This window comes from Manacus candei, unplaced genomic scaffold (genome assembly GCF_025592945.1).
Source record: "Manacus candei isolate 608988 ecotype Guabito, Panama unplaced genomic scaffold, ASM2559294v1 h1tg000094l, whole genome shotgun sequence".
In the NCBI taxonomy this organism is placed as follows: domain Eukaryota; kingdom Metazoa; phylum Chordata; class Aves; order Passeriformes; family Pipridae; genus Manacus; species Manacus candei.
The window spans coordinates 3,690,167-3,713,101 of record NW_026138142.1 but is presented as its reverse complement, the minus strand read 5'-3'; the positions used below and the strand labels follow the sequence as shown (position 1 = coordinate 3,713,101).

At 43.0% G+C, this 22,935-nt stretch overlaps 1 protein-coding gene across 2 annotated transcripts in view; it reads left to right on the top strand.

Moving 5' to 3' along the window:
- Positions 1-22,935, top strand: part of CRHR2 (corticotropin releasing hormone receptor 2) — a 142,391-nt gene that overhangs the window by 40,662 nt on the left and 78,794 nt on the right. Inside the window, exons 1-2 of one of the 2 annotated variants that reach the window (XM_051768396.1) lie at positions 1,221-1,664; positions 1,807-1,926. In XM_051768396.1, the coding sequence (XP_051624356.1) occupies positions 1,547-1,664; positions 1,807-1,926 (238 nt within the window). In that variant the 5' untranslated portion in view covers positions 1,221-1,546. Of the gene's footprint in view, positions 1-1,220; positions 1,665-1,806; positions 1,927-22,935 lie in introns of those variants that run through there. The other variant, XM_051768395.1, reaches the window with a different exon arrangement.

The following is a 22,935-nucleotide window of genomic DNA, read 5'->3' as shown; positions in this document are numbered from 1 at the left end:
CCTTGCTCTCTGTTTCCACATTCATCTCTGCTACTGCCATATAACTTATCTTCCTTTACTCCCTTATTTGTCAGTTTTCTGTTTACTTCTGAATTGTGATCCTGGATGATCCCCCTTAGCAAGTTCTGAACACTTTTTTTTTTTTTTTTTTATGATTTTCTCATATCCTGATGTAGCAAGTCAGAAAGGCTGTTTAGGTCTCAGCTGCTCTCCAGCATGTCCCAGAGTGCAGAACTTCACCCAGTTCTCACTGCAGTGAGCTTTGATTCCCCAAAAGATGACCAACTCCCTCCAAAATTCTTCTCATCTTTCCCCTTCTCCGGACCTTTTTCATCCGGTTCCTTATTGACCTCAGTTTGCAAAGCCCTTTGCTCTTCCCTTTCTCCCCAGTCTAGGTGCTCATCCTTTCTGAAAACCTCACTCCTTCCTACCAGTGGAAAATGAGACACTGGTCTATCTTTTCCTCCTTGTTCCCTGAACAATCCATGCATAGCTCCATAACTCTCCTCTGCTCTCCATGCCTTTCTCTGCTCTACTGTCCACCCCATCCCATCTGTGTGAGTGGCTCAAAGATGTGTTGCCCCTGTGCCTTCTCCCAGGCTGGGTTCCCAAGCCCTCTCTACTCTCCCCACTCTGCCTCTTCTGTGCGTTGTTGCTCCAGATTCCTTTGTTCCAGATCAGGTTGGATGGGGCTTGAAGCAACCTGGTCTAGTGGAAGGGGGTTGGAATGAGATGATCTTTAAGGTCCCTTCCCACCCAAACCTTCTGTGATTCTATGATTACTGCAGATTCCTTTTTTCCGACATCTCTCTTCTATCGGATCATCTCCCTTATCCCAGCTTTTATTATTTCTCTTTTTTCTCAAAGTCTGAGGGATCCTTTCTAAGGGATCCCATACTGCAGCTACTGGACTGTGTCCCTTCTTCCCCCTCCCTGTCCAAGCATCTCTGTTCATCCTCAGTTCCACGCAGTAGAGGCAGGAATTGCTTCGCTCCACAAAAAGCCGGAGGAGTTCTGTTCCTCTGATGGCTTTTCCTGTTCTCCCTGGCTTCGATTTGCAAGCGAGTGTTTTTTGCAAAAGTGCTCATCCCCGGAGCTGACAATAAAACTGTCTCTGCGCCTCAGTGCGTGTGTGAGAGGCAGAGAGAGGGAGAGAGGGAGGGACATCCAGCAATACATGGCTCTGGCAAAGTGAGGCGGCATCGGGGAGCTGCGATTCCAGGGGACGCTGGCGAAGAGACACGAGCCCCTCACTCCGGGCTCAGCCTGATCCCATTGGTTCCCGAGCTGCTGTTTTAAAGCAGGGAAGAGCTCGGAGGGTTGAACTGCTCAGCCAGACGCAGATTCTGAGCCAAGTTGTCAGCACGCTGCGAGGAAGAGCCTCACACACACGAGACTGCAGGGTGTCCGCAGCTTGATGCGCTTTTAGTTCCAGAAAGCGAGAGAGGAGAGGACACACACACACACACACACAAAAAAAAAAAAAAAAAAAAAATCAGAAAAGGGGCAAGGAGCCTCATCCAGACCAGCAGTCCCGGGGGGAATAATGGATGTGACCATATCTCAGTTCATCTTAGAAGAATTTGATGTCAACTGCAGCCTCCTGGATCGCTTACAAGAGACTTTTTTAGAGAGTTCCTCAGTCCCTTTCCTGGGCTTTGATGGTAGGAAATGTTACCTGGTGCAGGGCTCGGAAAAGCTTTAGGAGTGCTGGGATTCGGTTTGTTTTGTGATGCAAAGCGTGTCGCTTTTGTGCTTTCTCAACCGCTCCTTTCTCCCTTCCTGTCTCCCTTTTTAACGCCAAAGGTCCCTACTGCAATGCCACCACGGATCAGATCGGGACCTGCTGGCCCAGAACCTCCGCGGGGGAACTGGTGGAGAGACCCTGCCCGGAATTCTTCAATGGGATCAAATACAACACCACGAGTGAGTACAAACTCCTTTCCTTCTCCCGCAGATCTGGTGTTGAGAAGGCGCCTGGGGAGACCCAAAATATATTTTCCATTAAAAGAAAAAAAAAAAAAGAAAATTGTTTGTCTGGGAATCAACATTTCCTCCACATTCCAGCCTGTCTATTCAAAATTCCTGCCTGGAATGATGCAGATTTCTCAAAGGCACAGACTTGTGGACACTGTTTCCTCTTTACTTAAGTGTATTTAGGTAGATCTGGGAAAAAATATGCTCTGCAGCGTAGGGAGGGTATGTTGTGCTGTGTGTTTGTGCATGTGTAGCTATGTATAGCTGTATAGATGTATTTGTAGCAGTGCTTCAGCCATCTGGATAATTAAAGATCCTCTGGCTCCTGAAGGACTTAAGCTTATCACCTAAGAACTGTATTTTGAGAGGAGTGTCCCTTTTTGAGGCTGTTTGTGTGAACAGGGGGACGAACCAGGCTGGAAGTTGTGTGTAACAAACAGAAGGCTGAGGTCTGGAATCTGTTTAGTAACTTCATCAGCTGGTGAGGCTGGAGTGGCTGCATCAGCACTGCAAGGGAAACAGGAGAGGAAATTAGGAGGCAAATAATACTGAAAGCAAGGGAGAACGGGGGCTCCTTAGAAATCTCCTGGAACTGATGCTTTATTCTTCGAGGTAAACAGTCCTGATGAGTCACTAAAAATTTATTATTCAGGCTGTCAGACCAGGGCACTCATTTCCTTTCCCTTGTCTGTCAATGCTGTTTGGACCTTTCACCAGGAGTTTTTAACATATTAGTTCCGACTATGTGTACCCATTTGTTTGCCACTCATTTTTTTTCAGACTATTCAGTGTGGTTTTGACTGTAGGGACATTTTACTCTGAACTGTTGCTGGGGTGTCGATGGTCTAATTTGCAGGTACTGTTAATTTTGTGGGGTGAGCATTCTCTCTAAGTCCCGTAAAAGAATGACCCTGACATTTTAGATCTGATTTTTTAACTTGTTGAGAGTGAATCTATTCTTTGCCCAGCTGTAGATGTCAAGGGTCAGATAAGTAGCCAAAAGTTTGGTGTATTTTCTGTGTGAAACAGAGCCCTCTGCCAAATTTGCTCTTAGGGACGAGCTTCTGCCACCTGAGAGTTTGAGCAGAGTAAGGAGGTTCCCTCAGAGAACTGCAAAATCATCCTCAAGCCCTCTATTCTCTGACCTGTGTTCTTTGCAATAAAATTGGTGAGAATGTGGAGGGGGCTGGGTGATGCTGTCTTTGATAAGAGCAGGTATTTCACTACCTTTACAAGTCTCAGTTGAGACCAGAAGAAATTTTCTGAGGATTAAGTACAGCTCAGACAAGAGCAAGTGTATCAGAACAAACCCTAAAAGAACAGAAAAGGTACCTCAAAGAACTGTGGTTTCTTTTTTTTTATTTTTCCATTTCCTTTTTTTGGTGGGGAGTATCAGTGTTTCCTTTGCCTGATTTTTGTTTCTCCAAAAGGGAAGGAAAAAAAAATGCATTGCGGAGGTTTCCTTGTTTATATCGTAAACACAGTGAGGAGAATTTAAATGCTTTTCTTGTGCATGGGAGAAAAGAAAGTCCTAAGTATCACAATTTGTTTTTATGAACTCTGTTAATGTCTTCACTAGTTCATCAATGGCTTGATTTAAAGTTCCTCCCTGCTCCTTTCCCTCTCAGTGGTGGGTAATGCTTATACTACAGTGCTAATATGTTCTCTTAAAACAATGGCATGTTAATTCAATTAAAGACTGATGAAAATATGTTATTGAAATGCTGAAGCATTATTTTGCCAAAGTCTGGGGAAATGGACATTTTTTCTCCTTCCAACACAAAATGTGAGTAGTCCTGTTGAGAAAATATGTGTCCATGTGTGGTGCCCAGATGCAGTAGAGTATGTAGTGCAATAAAACTGAAGTACACTGAAACCACTGTAGCCAGTTACAGTTGATCTTGGACTCTTCCATTCATGTCATTCCTCCAAGTTGTAGCTCAGAAAACGAAGGGAAGGATGCCAAAATTTGCTCAACTTTTACAATCAGTAGCTTTTTGGGAACAGTTGGTGATTAAGGCTTGGGAAAGCAGTAGGACAGCAGGTTAAGGTTCAGGCACAGAGGTGCAATCTCTTTGGGGATTTGAAAGATGTAATTAGTACGTGCAGAACACATCCAGAGTTTGGGAATGTCAAATACTGGCATGGCCTGACCACTTGCACGATTTCACCAAGTCACTCTGTGGGTGACGAGAGGGCTGTTTGTAATGAGGCTCCTTGTGCTGAAAATCTCGTCTGTGCACCCTGTGTTGAGGATAAAATAAGCACAGAAAACTGATAAAAAAGCGGGAAATGGATCTTGCAGATCTCAGAGGTGAATAATACAGCTCGAAATGAAGGTCTGATAGGGAGATGGCTTGGATCAACATAAGATTTCTGCCTAGGACATGCAGTGCCGTTTTGTCCTGTTTTGTTTTGCATTTTGATGAGGCAGAGGGAGAAATGATGGTGTGTATTGTAGTGATTTTTTTTTTTTTTGAGAGCAAAATCAGACAAATTTAAATAAAGCACCTTGCAATCTCTTTCTTCTACTAAAGGCTTATCCAGCTGCAGGTTGTAACTCAGCTGTTTATTATACTGTCAGGCATCCTGTGTTTGTGAGCTGCCACCTTTTAGGAACTGCAGCGTATTTTTATATTGATTTTGCACATCTGTGAGTATTTTTTCCTCATTAGAATGCATATAGAAATTCTGGATCCATTTCAGCGGTTTCTTTCTTGTTTTTAGAAATTAGTCTCAAATATTCCAAGTCCCCACCAACTTCCTAAAAGTAGTCCATCAGCTGGAGGGAATGAACCCAGTAGCGTTCCCTGTAAAGGAAAGCTTTTGCATTGTAGACACCAGCAGTTCCAGACTGAAAAGTGCCCAAACTGTGTGAAAAGCTTATTCCAGACTCAGGGAAGCCCAAGATGCTGATCCATGGCAGAGTTTTGGTCCTCATGGGGCACCTTATTGTAGCCTCTGTGCACACAGTGTGTGGAATTCAAGACAAAATGTGATAAGTAAGTTCCTCCACAGATCAGCTCATCAAAGGCTTTGGGTGGACCTGCCCTGGCTTTTTGTCCATCTCTTCACCTCTCATGCTTTGATGTTTGCTCTAACTCAGAACCTCTGAGTGCTCAGAGGAGGATTGCTATCAAACCCTGCAATATGCCAGCAAAATTTAATGCAAGAGTATTTGAGGCAAAAAACTTAAGAGTAAACCCTGGTGCTTAAAAAATCCCCTCCTGTTTGCCACTCTAGAATAAACTGTTTGCATAAAATATTTCCATTCCAACTGCAAGAACTTCCCGTGGTGATTTTGTGCCTTTGCCTGTGTTTCTGTGTGTGTCTCATGGGAACTGCTGAGTGACTCAGATAAGTTTCAGCTGGATTTGTAGAACTAAGTCTGTCAGTCTGTGAGTATTTCTCATCCCTGACACTTTGTTATTTTGGTGATATTTTCTTTTTCTCCCTCTTTATTTGGGAAATAAAGTCATGTTGACAAAACACGCTCTGGTTACCCTGCAGTATTATTTGTGAATACAGACAAAACGTTCTTTGACCAAGGATCTGAAAATTATGCCATCCACTTACAACTTCACAGTTTTGTAGCCAAGCTTATGTATTATTTTCAAAGGAAAAAAAAAATTTAAAAAAAAAAACAGGAAAAAATGTCTGTGTTGGTGCAGTGTGTGACTGTGCACTTGTCTCTGCTCAGGTTCTATATTTAGCTAAAAATGACAATAACATTACTGCCCTCTAGATGCGTTTATGCTTTGACAGTGTGAAGCTTTTATTCATGTTTTAGGAAACAATTCACTTATTAGGATATCCTGAAGCTTGATTAATTCAGCAAATGGACCATAATGTGTCTGTTTGCTGTTTGCTAAAAAGTGGTGCTACATGAAAGCATGCTACAGGCTAAAGTATGCCCTTATTAGCTCTTTCCCTACAAATTGTGCTTTGCAATGGGAAAATCCAGGATTAAATGTTCGCCTGATGGACAGAAAGAGTTGACTTTTGTAGCCTCAACTGTCTGATTTGAGTCTACAACCCCTGGTGTAGCAGAGGGGTTGAGACCCATCCGTTGTGGGCTCCTCCCTTGCTCTGTGCTGGTTGCAGGCAGGAGCTGGAAGCATTGGAATCTGAGTATTTCCAATTATGTATCAACAGCTAATTCAAATATTTAAGCTCTCATACAAGTTGGTGGAGGTCTAAACAGTGAATAAAGCCTAAAGAGTTACTCAGCTCAGCCCAGTTCAGCAGCCCCTGCAGAAGCTCTGGTGGTGTTTGATATGTCTCAGAGGTAATTTGCCTGATATCTGGTTCATGTTTCAGAGGGCTCAGGCCTTGTACAGGTTTGGGTTTTGTCTTCCAGGCCACACAGGTGTTGCAGATGCTCCATGACAAGTGATCTGATGCCCATGTTTAGGCAGCTGAATTCATCCCTGAGTGTCTGTTGAGCTGAGCTGAACCCACACCTGGGGACTGAGATCAGATGCTTCTGTGATCAACAGGAACAAAAGGTCACTGTACCTCTATAGCTCTGCAAATCCCCCCCTCTCTCGCAGTGTAGGGAAGCTTTTTGACTGAAATAACCACTTCAGATGAGTGTTTGGGGTATTGTGAAAAGCATCCTCACCTTTTCCATGGCCTGTGCTGCTGGAAACAGGCGCATAAACACTGCTAACCTTGCACTGATGGGGATTTTGTTCCTCCTTCCCTACTCCTTGTTCTGAGGGTGTGTGCCCCACCTTTTCCTTGGCCCTATAACCAACTGCCTGTTGAGAATGATTTGAGAGGGTTGGTGACTTGGCAACTGGTCTATTTTTCACGTGGGTGGACATGGGAGAAAGAGCCACTGGCACAAGTATCACCGTCGTACCTGTTGACATGTCTTACTCCCCACTGAAAGAAAAATTCCAACAGTCCATTGTTGCCTTGTCTTGAACAGAGGGAAATTATCTTTTCTATGCTGATGGAATGGTGAAGAAGTAAATTAATAGCTCTTCTGATTCACATCTCCCCTCTTTTGATAGGGTTTGAAGAGATTATTTAATTTTTGAAAGAGCAAAAGAGCTAATTCTCATGGGTTAAGCAACCATTCTTTCATGGAGATCTAACCTCTGCTGCTCTTCCTTCAGTTATTGTTCAGAGATCTTCTGGAGTGGTGGCTTCAGCCTGCATATAAAACATGACCCTTGCTAGGAAATCATTGGTGGCAGAGTCTTGTTCATGCTATGTGGGTAAGACCTGTCCTGATAATTCCAGAAATGTGCACTTTTATACCTGACTGGCCTATGGACTCAATTAATACTTTCACTTGTGTTTTATCTCATGTATTTCAGTGTCCTGAGCACTTCTGTTGATCACATTCACATGACTTACTTTTTCCCCAGAGGTTATTCTGGCTTGATTTCTAAAGGGTGCATTTTTGAAAGCCAAGTCCTCTTAAAACACAGAGGCCCCTTAAGTTCTGGTGGCCTTTCATCTTTATTGGAGAAAAATAAAATGCCCATCATGGGCGTACATGTGTGTTTTCAGGCTGACAAACATACTGTGAAGCCCCAAAACTATTTCCACCTCATCTCTTTTCTGTAACCTTCTTAGGTATCCAGAAGGCTTTTATCCCAGTGTTTAATGATAGAACAAGATTTGGGCTAAGGAGAAATGCTTTGTGGCCAATTTTAATTATGAACTCACCAGGAAGAAACTGTAAAAAAAAAATAAAAATAGTCTGCAGCCTTGCAGTAGCCAAGCTTTAGCCATTCTGGGGTGACCAACACAGTATTTTCATCTAGGGAGTCAAAAGTACATGAAAGTTAAAGGAAGGTGACAGATGAGAAATGAAACAAACACAGCAGCAGAAAACTGAAGTCCAGAATTGGAATTCTGGGGGAGCAAATAAAACACAATTTTTAGGCTTGTAAAGCTGAGGAGATCAAATTTGCAGCTGATTGGATCAGCTTGTCTCCAATATAGCACCGTACCCAGACTGAGATTTCAACCACCTTTGTTCTTGTTCTCTTGCTGGTTTAGCAAGAGAGGCACAAATACACACATCTTCCACAAATCCAGCAGCGTGAGGCTCTTGATTTCACTCATGAGCAGATGGGAGAGGCTTCACTTGTTTCCCTTCAAGTTTTTCTTCTTTTTTTATGAAGCTTCACAACTGTGAAGCACAATTTGTGGTACGAGATCGTTCTGAGTTTGCAGTTTGGAAGAAGAGTGTTGACACCAATATTTAAAAGGAGGAACAAAAAGAACCCGTTTTTCTTGCTCCCTCTACTACAATTGTGTGAAGTGTGTGATTTCTTCATTCAGCGCAGAACACAAGTAAATTGCATGTAATTAAATAAGAAGATTGTTAATGTTACTTCAGTAAATGTTCAAGGACCTTTTCTCCATCCAATTAAACACCGATAAGTACTTTTGTTCTTTGCTGGTAAGTTATGAGGTGGCTTTGCTATGATCCTGTTGTACCTGATTGGAATTCTCTTCAGTTTAGGCTTGAATTTTTGACTTCACCCATTTCCCAGAGGCAGGAATTGCTGCTGCTCTACTCCAAGCCTGCCTGATCCTCCTCTGAAGTCAGTGAGACCTGAGCAACGACACATCTTGGAGAGGGCTCTTAACCTTGGGCCTTCAGGAGAGTCGGAAAACACAGGGTTGGCCACATTATTTTGGAGGCTTCTGTGACTCTTTCTCTCTCTAAGGTAGCTGCCCCATCCACCTCTTTGGAACTTGGATGAGATAATGAGCACTTTTCTAAGCTGACAGCAGCTACCAGCTGGCAGACAGATGGACTGAGGTTCAGTTCTTCCCACAGGTTCTGAATTAGATGATACTTGCAAAGTCGTGTGCTTCTGGAGCCAGGGGAGGAGTGGAAGGGGGAATGGCTCAGGAACATATGGGGAAGGGAAAGAATTAAATATATTACAAAGGGAGACAGAGCAGGAAATCCTCATCTCACCATGTGAAAATGAGAGGAAAAATCCCACCCAGCTACATCTAGGGCAGGCACTCTCTTGTGGATGTGGGATTTCTTGTATTCTTATGACCCATTTTCCATCCAGCCAAGCTGGATGAGCTCTGAAACCGCGATGGGGAAGGTGAAATCAGGCTGTTCTCACCAGTCACTGAACACCTGAGACTGCCTGCAACTCGCTGGGTTTCAGCGGCTCTTTATTGTCCCAAAACCTTAGGGACAGTGCCACTGAAGGAATGGTCACCCGTAATTCCGCCTCTCAGCCACAGGGTGTCACTTAAAGTGCAGGTAAAGTGAGTGTCCACTGGCATCTGCACTGAGCCACCTGGGAGTGGGAGTGATGGATGGGATGGAGAGCGATCCTGGACCTTGTGCTGCTCCACTCACTGCCAGCACTGCCTCTGCAGCTTCCCCGTCCTCCTGGGGGGTCAAAGAGACTCACTGAGGTGAAGTGGGGACAAGGACATGGGAGAGGAAGAGGAGGAGGATGTTCTGGGAGGGTTACTTGAGAGCAGGTCACTCCCTGAAGGTGCTTCGTGGTGGTTTCAGCAGGGCTGCTCTGAAAGCCTGAAGGAAGGGCAGTGCTGAGCTCTCTTCCCAAGCAGGTGTGTGTAACGTTAGAAGATGTGGAGCTGTGCAAAGCAGGGGTGAACCAATCCATCAGAGAAGCTGAAGTGGTCAATAAGAACCTGCATTAGGATGACACAAGGATTGCTCCTTGCTGTACACACCATGGTCATTGCTGTGCTGCTTCCTGCTGCACTAATCTGATGTCTCCTGCCTCAGTGCTGTCCCCTGGCAGGAACTTTCCCTGTTGGATTTTCCCTGTGGACCCTCAGGCACTTGAGAGATGCTCCAGGTGCTCCCACTTAGCAAGAATAACATGTAGGTGTGTTATAACAGTGGGGCAGTGCCTTCCCCAGCTGTGAGTGCTCAACTTGACTGTTGCTCATGGGAAGGGTGTTCTGCAGAACAGCTCAGTCCATTGGTCGGATTTAGGTTCTTTAGATTTCCCTCTGTGTTCTGCCATGACATTGCTTTTTATATGATGGTGAACCTTTGCAATTTCTGTGCCTTGGAAGAACAGAACTTTAAGCTGTGTCCTGGTCCAAGAAAAGTTCCCAGGCTTTGAGAGTCACCTAAGACTTTGCTCAAAGTTTGCTGTCCTGTGAAAGGGAAACTTTTGTTCAGTTTTAGACCCCAACATCACTTACTTGACATCCAAATTAGAACAAGCATTCTTAGTAGCTTGAGAAGCTGATGAGAAATATGGTCTCCTATGGAAATTGGAAGGGAATGGATTTTTAGTAGATATTTTCTTTTTTTTTTTTTTTAGTGCAGTTTCATTCCCCTTGGATGTTATTCTTGGAGTTCATAATTGGTAGCTCTTGGGAAAAATTCATAAAATCAATAAAACTCAGATTTCTTTCTGCTGACTTCTTTCTCTGCAGTGCTGGGAATACAGGGGGCCAGATGCTGCTCCATATGAGACTTGTGCAGGGAGAAGCAATACTTTGAAGGAAATTATAGGAACAGAAACTCAGTGCTTAAAACAAACTCAGAGAAAAATCTCAAATTCTCATTAAGAGTTTTCCCTGGGAAAACAGAAGGAAGAACCTTTCCCAGTGCAGCTGTATTGTCCAAAGCCCTGGTGGTTGGAAAACACTGACCATACTGTGACACAAGAATTAATGCAGTAACTTATCCTCCTCAGTCATCCAGGGAGCAAAGAGAGATTTGGAAAACAGAAAATGTGTTATGGAAATGAGACAAAGAGAGAAAATAGGAAATTACTTTGCTAGTGCATCATCCCCATTTTAACTAAACTTAGACCTGACTTCCTAAGGATTCTTTTTCTCATTTCTAAGAATTTTTATTTAACTCAGTTATTGCTGAATTATGCCAGTAATACCTGAAACATCAGCATTGTGTATTTCAAAGGGCACCATGAGCAGTCATTACTTAATTCAGAATCTCCAGACTCACCACACTGATTGTTGCTTTGCAACCAGAGCAGCTGTTGAAGAGTTTGGAAGCAGAGGGTGTTTTCAAGGATCTTCATTTCTGTGCTGATCTTGATGCACCCAACAGATGAATACTCTCTGTGGAAACCAGGGCAGGCAACAGGAGTTTGGTTGCTGGAAGTGGATTTCTAGGTTTCTTAAAAGGAATTTTTTTTCTCTCTCAGGAGCTGTGGGGGAGAGAGAGAGACCCCTAACTTGGGAAGCCCTTTTCACAGAATCACAGAATATGCTGAGATGGAAGGGACCCACAAGGATCATCCAGTCCAACCCTTAGCCTTGCACAGGACCAACCCCAAAAGTTGCCCCCTGTGCCAGAGAGTATCATCCAAATGCTCCTTGAGCTCTGTCAGCCTTGGTGCTGTGCCCACTGCCCTGGGGAGCCTGGTCAGTGCCCAACCACCCTCTGGGGGAAGAACTTCTTTCTAATACCCAACCTAAACCTCCCCTGACACAACTCCAGGCCATTCCCTCAGGTTCTGCCTCTGGTCACCACAGAGAAGAGATCTTTAAGGGTTTATATTCCTGTTCTGAGAGCTCCTTGCCTCAGGGGGTGGGTGATGACATCTTGGGTGGGAAGTTGCAGGGGTTTGGACAGTTGTGCACCAATGCTCTGAGTGGTGTGGGACTGTGTGGGAGCCAGGTAACACAGCCACCAGCTCACATGACCTCTGTAGAGAGAACCCTTTTCATTCTTCCTGGCCAACACTTTGTATTAAAGAAAGCCAGGGTCTCACAGATCTGCATTTTGGTTAAATTTGTCCATCTTATCCAATCTTCTGACCCTCTTACTTCACACAAACTTCATGTATAAACTCACCCACTTGCCCCATGACTGTGCCATTATTTAGCAAATGTCTCCCTATCATTAGGCCTCTCTGAAGATGCACATTTCCACCTGGCACCCAGAGCTTTTTTGCAGCACAGAAATCAGAAGGTTTTTGGTTTGTTTTGTTTGAAATTGAGGGAATGAAGTTCCATTTGGATCTACCTTCTGTTTCAAAGCCTGTCTCAAAAAGGACAGGCATAAATCCAAATGCAGTTATGGTGGTTCACTGCATTGTCCAGTCCAAAGGAGAGGCTGTAGCAGTTGAATACTGAGTTTTGCTGCTGCTTTTTCTTTCTTGGGGGAGAGCTAAAAATCCCCACAAAGGTCTTTTCATGTAGTCAAGTCATCCTTGTCTACCTACAAACCCAAACAGCCTTATCTGTTTCATCCTTACCTGTTTTTAACCCCTTCATCTCTCCTGCATTCACTGCATGTTTCTCCTGGAAAAAAAAAAAAATCCAGCAGCAGTAATAATAGCAGTTTATTCTCCAAAAGTACTTTGGTTTATTACTTCAGTGAATGCTGAGGGGAATAAATGGGTCTCTGAGCTGAACTGCAGAGGTGATTGTGTCAGAAGAGCACAGACATCATAGCAGTGTGATTCAGTTTATCATGGGAGTATGTAAAATATTCTCTTGTAATTAGAAATATGCTCAGTAATAGCTAGATTTTTCAGCTATTACTGAAGTGTTAAGAATTCCCTAGAGATTCCTATTCTCTGCTAGATCTCAGCTGCAGATCCTTGAGTGAGTTCCTGTGATTCCATCAGCACCTGACCACACTCATTGCAATTACAGAGCTTCAAGAGAATTTGGGGTGTTATTTTTTCATCACTTCTTCAGCTGGTTAAATAACTGCATGCCTCCTGTCTGCCTTCAGTGCATTCCCTCTGCTAAGCTCTTCGTCCAACCCCAGTCTCATTTTCCCTGACTAGACACAGAAAGAACTGTGAATGGGGTAGATATGAACAAGTCACTGATCCTCTGGGACCAGATGAAAACTGATGGTGTGTTCATTCAGCTTCTGGTAAACCTGAGCCCAAATTCACCTTCTGTAACCTCAGGGAAAGAAACTAATTTCACTGTGGTAAGTCACTTACATGTTCAAGTTTTTAGGTTCAAGAGTAGCTTTAAAAACTTCACTCTGATTTTAACAGTTCCTTCTTGAAACAAAGCATTTCTACAGATTTTGAGCATGGAGCTGAAGAAGTTCTGGCTTTGCTTGGTAAAAAAAAAAACATGGTGTGGCAACATGACATATTGCAAGTTGGACTAGATGAACTCTCCTGCTTCTTCTAACCAGCATTTCTGTGGCTTTGTGATGTCCCTACAGATGTCAAATGGATCCTTTAGTGGCCTCCATCACCAGTTGTTTGTGTTTCATGGAAATCTGTGACATGGCACTTGTTGTGTTTTTTACATTAAGAACTTGTGTTACCTGTCATGCAACAGTCTCAGTCTCTTGTTTTGATTCCATTTACCTATTGATGTGTAATATGTAATTTTTCTGCACCATTTTACTTGTTTTAATTCATCTTTTGCTTGCTTTTAGGGGAATCAAGTGATACTCATGGGGCACTGACCTTTGTCTAGTTGCCATGTTACCTTGATGAAAATCAGCTGGAAAAGGCAGGGCTAATTGCTTTGATTTAATCCTGAAATGTCAGTGACTCATGGATGGCTCATTCAGAAAAGCTATCTGCTCAAGGTAGAAGGATAAAAATAACTTCCTCGAGATGAAATCAGGCAGTTGAAGTGCTGGAAGTTTCATATATAGAATCAAGGAATGATTTGAATTGGGATGGGCCTTAAAGATCACCTGAATCTATCACCTGTGCCATGGGTGGGGACACCTTCCACTAGACTGGGTTGCTGAAAGCCCCAGCATAAGAAGGACATGGACTTGCTGGAGTGAGTCCAGAGAGCTGGATGCTGTGCTCCAGGTGGGATCTCACAAGAGCAGAGCAGAGGGGAATAATGTGACCTGCTGGCCACATTTTCTTTGATGCAGCCCAGACTTTCTGGCTTCCTGGGCTGCCAGCACACATTGGTGGGTCATGTTGAACATCTCATCTACCAACACCTTCCAAAGTCCTTCTCCCCAGGGCTGCTCTCAATCCATTCTCTGCCCAGCCTGTGTTTGGGCTTGGGCTTGCCTCTACCCAGGTGCAGGACCTTGCACTTGGCCTTGTTGAACTTCATGAGGTTTGCACAGGCTCAGCTCTCCAACCTGTCAAGGTGAAAGTGAGCGAGAGGCAGAGACTTTGTGCCTGGAGAAGAACACGAGTTTGGAGTCACTGTGGGAATGGGTGAGGGTGGAGCTCCTGCAGAAGATTTTACTGAATGGCTGAAGGGATTTAAAATGTAGAAATGCCACTGAGCAGGAGGGAGAGCTGGCAGTGCAGCACAGCAGGCTGTGCAGAGGCGGGGAGCAGTAACCAGCTGCTTAGAAACTAAGGACAAAGTGTTGGGAGGTGAGATGGAAAGGTGGGATAACAGAACAGGGGTGAGGAGTGGCTCAGATGTTAGTGCTGACAAAGAATGCAGTGTATGATCCCTGACAGAGGGATGGGGGAAACGTATGGGAAATGTGCAGAAAGCATTTCTGGGGAGGAACTGGAGTGCCATGCAGGCTGGCTGCCAGCTGGGAGACAGCAAGCAAAAATCTGAGTTGCCATCCCAAAGAACTGCAGGTAAGAGAAGGGAATTGATGTTTAAATTCCAGATATAAAGAATAAATGTGATACAGTACCACATCCAAGGCAGGCAGCACAGAACAGCAAACACCATTAACTGAGTGCAGGGCCACCAGGACCTCTGAGCAAACTACAACTCAACAGAAGAAAATGTCAGGCCCAGTGTTTCTGTCTTGTAAATGAAAAGGTGATGTGCAGCTTGATTTTTAGCATGTTTGGCCTAAGTATTTTCTCTCTTCCCATGCCTCTGTGGGAAGAGATGTTCATAGACTGGTTTCCTTCATTATTTTTCTTGCTGTCTCCCCTCTGGCATTCTTGTCCCCTGAGTTGGTGGGCAGGCATGTGACAGGACTACAACCTCACACTGGAACCACTTCAGTTCTGACTGTGCTGCCTTCAGTGTGAGAGCAAGGACTTTCCTGACCACAGCTGGCACTGATCCATCTGGGACATCACTACCACGTGGGGTTGTGCTGATGCCCTGCTGCAGCCAAGAGACAGCGTTTGTGGCTGTGCCAGTTTGAGAGGGAAAGGACCAGGGTCGTTTCGTGCTGAATGCAGCTTGTATCTGTTAGAACAGATAGTAAGTGAGACCTATTTCATACCCTGCAATTGGCCTCAGGGAAGCTGCTTCAGTCTCCTGTCCTTCAGTCCTGCCCTTTATAAAGTAATTCCAGCATATCAGGAACTCTGAAGCTTTCCAACTCTATAAAGACTCCTCCTTTTTTTGGTTTACAGTGCAAGAAGTTCCCTGGAAATGTCACCTCTATTCCTCAGTGTCATTAATTTCATTAGGGCTGAGCAGGAGAGTTTTGAGGACAGAATCTGTATTTTGCAGTCCTTTAAAAGAGTTTCCCTACAAAGACTTTTGGACGTACAAAGTGTGGTTGGATTGTAGTATCTAAATATCGTTCTCTCCAGGTCTCTCTTTCAGGAATAAAAATTTTCTGTTCTCAGTACTGAAATGTGAACTGAATGGAAAGCATCCCTCTGTGTGGTCTGGGAAAACCGAAGTTATTTTCATTAACATCTTCAGAATTACAGAAATATCCATGAGCTTGAATATTTAGTACAATTGGTACAATTACCAATATATTTCTGAGTTCAACCATAAGTTTTCAGAGCTCATCTGTATCTCTTTATTTTCATGCCTCATTGTCTTGGTGCAGACCTGCTGGTCTGTAGCACCTGCAGTTTTTCTGTGTGCCAGATGAAGTGCTTAGTTATCACAATCACATTTATTCAGCTATTTGCTGCTCTTCTCTGCAATGCAGGGTTGTTTCCTAGGCTACATTTTCTAGTACAATTCATATCCTGTTGTCAGATCCCATCCAGTGGATTTGGCCTCATTCCTTGATCAACTGGAGATAAATCAGTGAACTGTCCTGCTTTATCAGTGGAGATTGTCTTCATCTTCCATAAGCTCTTTCATTTTTTCAACGATTTTTTTGCCTGAAAATACACTTCAAATATATCATGCAACTTTGTAGCACAGATGAAGAGGAGGAATTCAAACTCTCTCTCTTCCAACTCAGGAAATAATGTGATACAGACAGGATGTTAGAAGGAAACAGCCTTTGATCAGGCTCTTCACTGCCTTTTTAGGGCTAAAACTAAAGTAGCTGTATGGATTCCCTGTTTGGTGTCAGCCCCATGGATGCAGGGGTGTGACAGTGTCAGCAGGGTCTGGGCAGCCCACAAGTGTAAGAATTGAAGCAATAGAGAAACCAGTATCTTAACTCTGAATTAAAGAAAATGCAGAATCAGGGCTTATACTTAAGGGACCAAGTAGTAGGAGGAGAAACAAAGCTTCTGTCAGGACAAGAAGGGAAAGAAGAGAAAAAGAAAGAACTAAGAATGGAGAAGGATCAGCTTTTAATCTGCTTTGTGGGGTTTTGACAGCCTAATCCTGAAGTGAGGTTGCTGTCTCTGCTCATCCCAGCTCACATGCACTCATCTGTTTATGAATCAGCTTCTGGTTTGCTGCAGTTTACAGCAAGTACTTGCTATAAATCAGTGTCTTTTGAGTGCCTCTGGTAAATGGTTGTCTCAGCTGTGCTCTGGGACAAGACAGAGGGCTCAGCCAGTCAGTTTTACAGGTGCAATCCTTATTCCTGAATGGGTGTCATTAGCTTTCCCCTCTGCTCAACCTTCACAGATGTTTTCATTGCCAGCAATGACTGGGATGAGCTAATTACACAGATTATGCAATTTTGCTCTGCATAATACATATAATTTTGTAATGAAGGAGTAGTGCTATGTAATAACAGTTCACATAAACCTGCCTTTGACACAAGGGTCTGGCAGGAAGCCTTGCAAGAGAAACTTCACATAAAAGAATGAAATAATAATGATGATAAGGAAAGGTGGAGAACAAAAGGACTGGTGAGCACCTGGCAGCCAGCCAAGGTCAACCCACCACAGGAGGATGTGAAATAAATACTGCAAAATTCATCCTGATCTATTTTTTTCCAAATTCTTCAAGCTTGGAAATATATTTATGGGGACTGAACGCTGCAGAGCACAGACTGCTGTCCTAAGGAAAGGCTTCCAGAAGATAAACTGGGGCATTTGAATGGAATTTGAATGGAAATTTTTGTTCAGTCTAGCCAAGTTGACCTAATTTTGGGTTGCAGATCCTGCCTGGAAGGATATGCCACTCTTGGAAGGAGATCAGTTATTGCTCTTGCAAAAAGGGATAGATCTGCTCTGCAGTCAGAGGTGGGATTTAAGTTGCTGACTGTTAGAGATGCAGCCAGTGTAGGCTAAGTGCAAATAACACCAGAGCTGTGACACACAACCATCAGTCTGTGATGCTCTGGCCCAGCAGGACTGACAGAGGTGTCAGGGCTGAGGGGTTGCTGCTGAGGTCTCATTGCCCAGTTCACTCTGGTTGTGTTCCCACTCCTCTGTAAATACTCCCTCCAGTCATGGTCCTCCCACAGCTGTTTCAAGCAGTGATCTCTGGCTGTATTTTAAACCAGCTGTAAATGTTTTAAATTCGACCTGTGGTTTATAGCTAAATACACTAACTGGTTTTCAGTCTCAGAAAACAATTCAGTGTGCTGACTCAGAGACATTTTTATCTCTTACAGCTCAGTGAAGTTGTGGAGAAATTCTCTATGCCTGTAGCACATATCCTTTCCCAAAATAGACACCAGACTAAACTGGTGTTATTTTTACCTGAAATTCTAGGTTAGTGTCTCACTTCAAAGAATTTCGTAATGGATCTTCTTTTGTTGAAACAAAGTCACTGATCTGTAGTAATTACCATCATTCACTACAAATATTTCTGAACTTTCCTGAAGTTTCTGATATCATGTCCTGTTTGACAATAATCCTTAAAATTCTGCAGGGCTGTAAAGGCTGGATGTGTGTTTCTGCCTTCTCTAACTTAGCTCCAAAGGTGAGGCTCTCATTCCAGTCTGGAATGAGAAGTTGAGGAAGCTTTCTAAGCTTTTCCAAGCTTTCCTTCACTAACTGCTCTCCATTCAACTGACCTTGAGGAGCTTCAGCATCCACTGTTTCAGCAGCATTTGTGTATCCATAAGTGTATCCACACTTATCACAAGAGAAGTTGTCTTTTACATTGCCACTACATGGCTCCCCAAATCCTTCTACGAGTGCATTCTGTGTCACTCAGTGTCTCAGTTATTTTGACAGATCATGAACAACATAATTTCAGGATGGAAAAAAGTGTAAGTGGAAAGAAAGTGGGGAAAAATGGAGGAAGTAGAAAAATTTAAAGAAGGATTTGTAAACTGGCTGTTCTCACGTGTAATCAAGCAGCATTCTCTGCAGTCTGAAGCATCCTGTGAATAGTTTTCCTAAGTGATATCAGTACTAAGGTAACAGAGCTGTATTCTTCTCTTAGATGCAATTGAATTCTGAGTAATTCTCCGAAGTTAAATATTTCCTCCTGTCATATTCCGGATGTACAATCATTTAACAGCTAAATACAGTGATTATCTGAATTTCACAGATGATGACCAGAAGAAACTGTTATATGATATATATATCCCATCTCCTTCATGTTTCAAAAATAACAAGAACAAATTTTAGTTACCTTTGTACTCTCCTTAGAAAATCTGCAAACCTTCTTCTATTGACTGATCCAAAGATAAATTCTTCTGCACAGGAAAGACACTTTATCCAAAACACTTCGTGTGTAATTACTTAAAGAATCTTCTATCTATAGAAAGATTTAGATTCTATTTTAAGAGGAGAAGAGTTTAAGGGTAGTGCATTAAATGATCTCATTTCACATGACATAATTAAAATCAGACAGATGAGAAGAAAAAAAAAACTTGGTAATGATTTTGTTTTAAAAGTCTTTAATGGGAAGTACTCCAAGACACTGTGTGACTGTAAAGTCACCTTTTACTCACTAACCTTTCATTTGGGAAATGTTTTGTAGCAGATCTCTCTTTTTAAGGTATGTCAGGTGAAATGAAGGTTCAGCTGTGAACTGCCTGCTCACAGAATCATAGAATGGGTTGGGTTGGAAGGGACCTTAAAGGTCATCTTGTTCCACCCTCTTGGCAAGGACACCTTCCACTAGACCAGTTTGCTCAGAGCCCCATCCAGCTTGGCCTCGAACGCTTCCAGGGATGCGGAATTTCAGTCTTTGTTATGGAGGGGTTGAGTCAGGCTTTTATAGAATCATAGAAACTGAATACCCTGAGATGGAATGGACCCACAGAGATCATCGAGTCCAGCTCCTGGCCCTGCACAGGACAGCCCAGCAACCTCACCATGTGCCTGAGAGCGTTGTCCAAACACTTCTTGAGCTCTGGCAGCCTTGGGGCTGTGATCTCTGCCCTGGGGAGCCTGGTCAGTGCCCAACCACCCTCTGGGAGTAGAACATTTTTCTAATCTCCAACCTAAACCTCCCCTGGCACAGCTTCATGGCATTGCCTCAGGTCTTATCACTGATCCCCACAGAGCAGAGATCAGTGCCTGCCCTTCTACTTCCCCTCATGAGGAAGTCATAGACTTCTAAGAGGTCGCCCCGTGGTCTCCTCTTTTCCAGGCTGAACAGCCCAGGTGCTCCCAGCCCCTCCTGGTACGGCTTCCCCTCAAGGCCCTTCACCATCTTCACAGCCCTCTTTTACATGAGTGTCAGGAGCACTCACATAAAAGCCATCCTTCCCTTGGTGTGCTCACTGTGGCCATCACTTCTTTGGGAATGAAGGTTTGTCCCATGCTGTGTGGATTTGATGGAGGCTGATGGCAGCTCTGTCCTGGAGCAGCAGTGTTTGTGATCAGCTGTGCTCTGGGTGGGTTTTTTTGTTATGCTGTTTGCAGTCTTCTCACTGCCTGGCTGGGATCTTGCACTCCACCTCCACTTTCTTATTCTTATACTGTTTCTTCATAGCCTGAGCTCACAGAAATTTTGGAAAGGTGCTGTTTTCAATTACAGCACCATGAGGGCCTGGGTCTCTGCCTGAGGCTTCTGCTTCTGTAACTCAAGTCAGTGCTGTACAAACCCCCCAGATGCCACTTCACTAGAAATCATCTAACTTGTAAGACTCAAAATGTTCTTTTGTGGATATTAGCCCATCACTACTCCTGCTAAAACCATACAGGGTTTAAAGTCCAAATTCAGGGAGTATTGACTTCTGTAGCTGTGCCTTGCTGCGTGGTCTGTGTGCACCATAGGTGACCCTGCCACATCCCACCCATCCTGAAAGAATGTGCAATTCCATTTAGATTTCACTACTTTAGAATTCTTCTAGGCTCAATACCAGAAAACTGTAGCATTGCACTTGCTGAACCTCAGGACCCAGAATAATTTCTGTTTGTCTATATTATACATAAGATGGGATTTATCTCACTGAACTTGAGCCATCTCTGAGTGATGACTGGTCAAAGTCCACCTTCTCAACTCCATTTCTGGTCAACAGAGAAAGATGCAGAGACCAAATCACCCTCTGAACATGTCCATCTTTAGCAATAATTCCAGAAGTTTCCACATCTGTATTGCTTCTATGGTTGAAAACAAGCAAAGTCTTTTGTCTTGGCTTGAAGATGGACAGGCTGCTTGGATGGGCTTGGAGAGTCATCACTGCAGTAGAGGCAAAAGAGGGGCTTAACAGAATTATTTAGGCCTGGTTTGTGACAGCTAATTAGACAGCCTTGCCAGAGTGGCTGAGAACAGTTAATTAGAATGTAGCACTATGGATCTTTATACCACATTTTTTTACTTTTTAAAAAGCTTTTTTTCCCCAATTCTTTCTTCCTCTCATTCTATCTTTTCTAGAGATGAGGTCTCACCCACCTATGGAATTACCTGCCTTCGGGGGTGGCAAATGCAGGACTGAAGCAAAATCTGTAGATCCTCCAGGAGATCTTTGCCTATTTGGCAAATGATAGAGCAATTGGAGATAGACTGGGTCTCCCAATTGCACTGTTTTAAAATAAAATTCATAGAGTAAAAATTGGGCCAAACACTGTTAGAGCTTAATAGAACAGCACTTACTTGGTGGGCCAAAATGAACATTTCCAGTGGAAGCTGGAAGTGACTGTTTATTTTTCTCAGAGAAGAGGCTTCAAGATTTGGATGTTCATTTGTGCACAGGTTTTATGTTGCACTGTAGATGTTTTCATGGTCACATAAATTAAAAGCAGAGCTAAACTGTCAAGCTGACACGCTTTTCAACAATCTTATGTAGCTTTTCTGTACCCTGTTTGTAACATACACATGGAAGTTGTAATGCTGTAAAACGTAATTAATTGTTCTTTAAATGCAATCAAAGTTTCACCCTACCTTTAAAAATAAAAAAGTGAAATTACCTTTTAAACCTTTTAATTCATCTGTCAAAGGAATCAACTCTAGTATCACCATATCACCTTTCCCACGTTTGATATACAAGTCAGTAGCTCATTATTATTTAGCAGAGGAAGTCAAAGCTGTGTTACTTTGAAAAGTGTTATAAATTTAAGACACTTTTTCATGCACTTTGGATTCTTTGAAGTCCAATGCAGTTTCTCTGCCCATTCAAACATTACTTTTTTTCTGTTTTGGTTTTTTTGTGTTTTGTTGGTGTTTTTTTTTTCTTATTCTACAGCACAGCTGTTCACAGCAAATGTGAGATTTAAGATTTTATGGCTTGGTACCAAGGAGAACATCAATTAAGCAGTCCTCACTTGACTACCCACTGGTTAAATATTGCTCACTCGATTTGCTCTTGGGGAGCTCATTTTGTGATTGAAATGGAAAAGGCACTGTGGATAAATCTGTCTCAGTGTAAGAGATGTAATGTATGAGTTCTCAGTAATGTTTTTCTTTTCATAAAAGAAAAACTATTACCAAAGTAGTCAGTAAGTGTCTAAATGGGAGAGTCTCAGCTAAATGGAAGTAAATGATGAGCACTAAACACTTCTCCTGGGTGAATGAGCTCTTTCAAACGTATTCTACCTGATCTAATTGCTCTCTTGGTTGAAAGGAAATGATAAATCTTTTTTAAGACACCTTTTTTTTCCCTTCTTATTTCTCAAAATCCTCTTGCATTGTCACTGTAAACAGCCAGTCTTAGTGCCCATCTTCCATGTCAGCATGACAGGAAACCAACAACTATTTAAAGAGCAGCAAATTCAGCTCTGAATGACAGGAGTGTTCTGCAGTGTCCTGTCTTATGTTCCTTTGTGCAGTTATCTGTATTAAACTAAACTTAGTGAGTGCTGAAGCATCAACAACTCTTTTATGCTCTTTGAATCACCCAAAATATTTCCTCCACCTCAACTTCTTGGTTTCTGCCCTTGGTGGATGCATCATTTCTTTAGGGATGGTGCTGGGGTAAGAAGACTGCCTTGCTTTTCTCTTACCTCTTTCCATCCTTTATGTCCCTGATGTAGACTGATCTGGGTTAAAAATAATTTTAAAAACCCCAAACAGCCACTCAAAAACAAATAAATAAAAAAAAAACAAAAACCCAACAAGAAACCACATAAATGACCAGCAACAACCACAAGTTAAAAAAAAAAAATCAAAGCCTAACCAACATTTTTATGTTCAATCTGAATCCAATTTATAGTGCTTCTTCAGAATTCCTAGAGCCAGTGTCTATGTCCCAGGAAAGGGGTACATAAATCTAGGGCTCGTGAAGCCAACAAATTTGGGTTCTGAAAGCCTCAATTCTACAATTAAATTGAAGACCACCACATCAACTTTAAAAAAAAAAAAGAAAGGAAGAAGAAAAGTGAAATATAGAGAAAGCAGGTTTTCTGTATCATTAGCAGAACCACCTTCCTTTTTTTGGTTAGGACAAGCTCCTTCTTAGCAACCATGGAAGGGAAAGAGCAGTTTTAGCTTTCTGGAGCAAAGGACTGACGGCTTGAAAACCAGCCCAGACAACCTTGGGCTATAATATTCTCTTATGGTATATATCCTCTCTTGCAGAAATAGAGAAATAAAAGAATAATAATTATAATCAGAAATAAA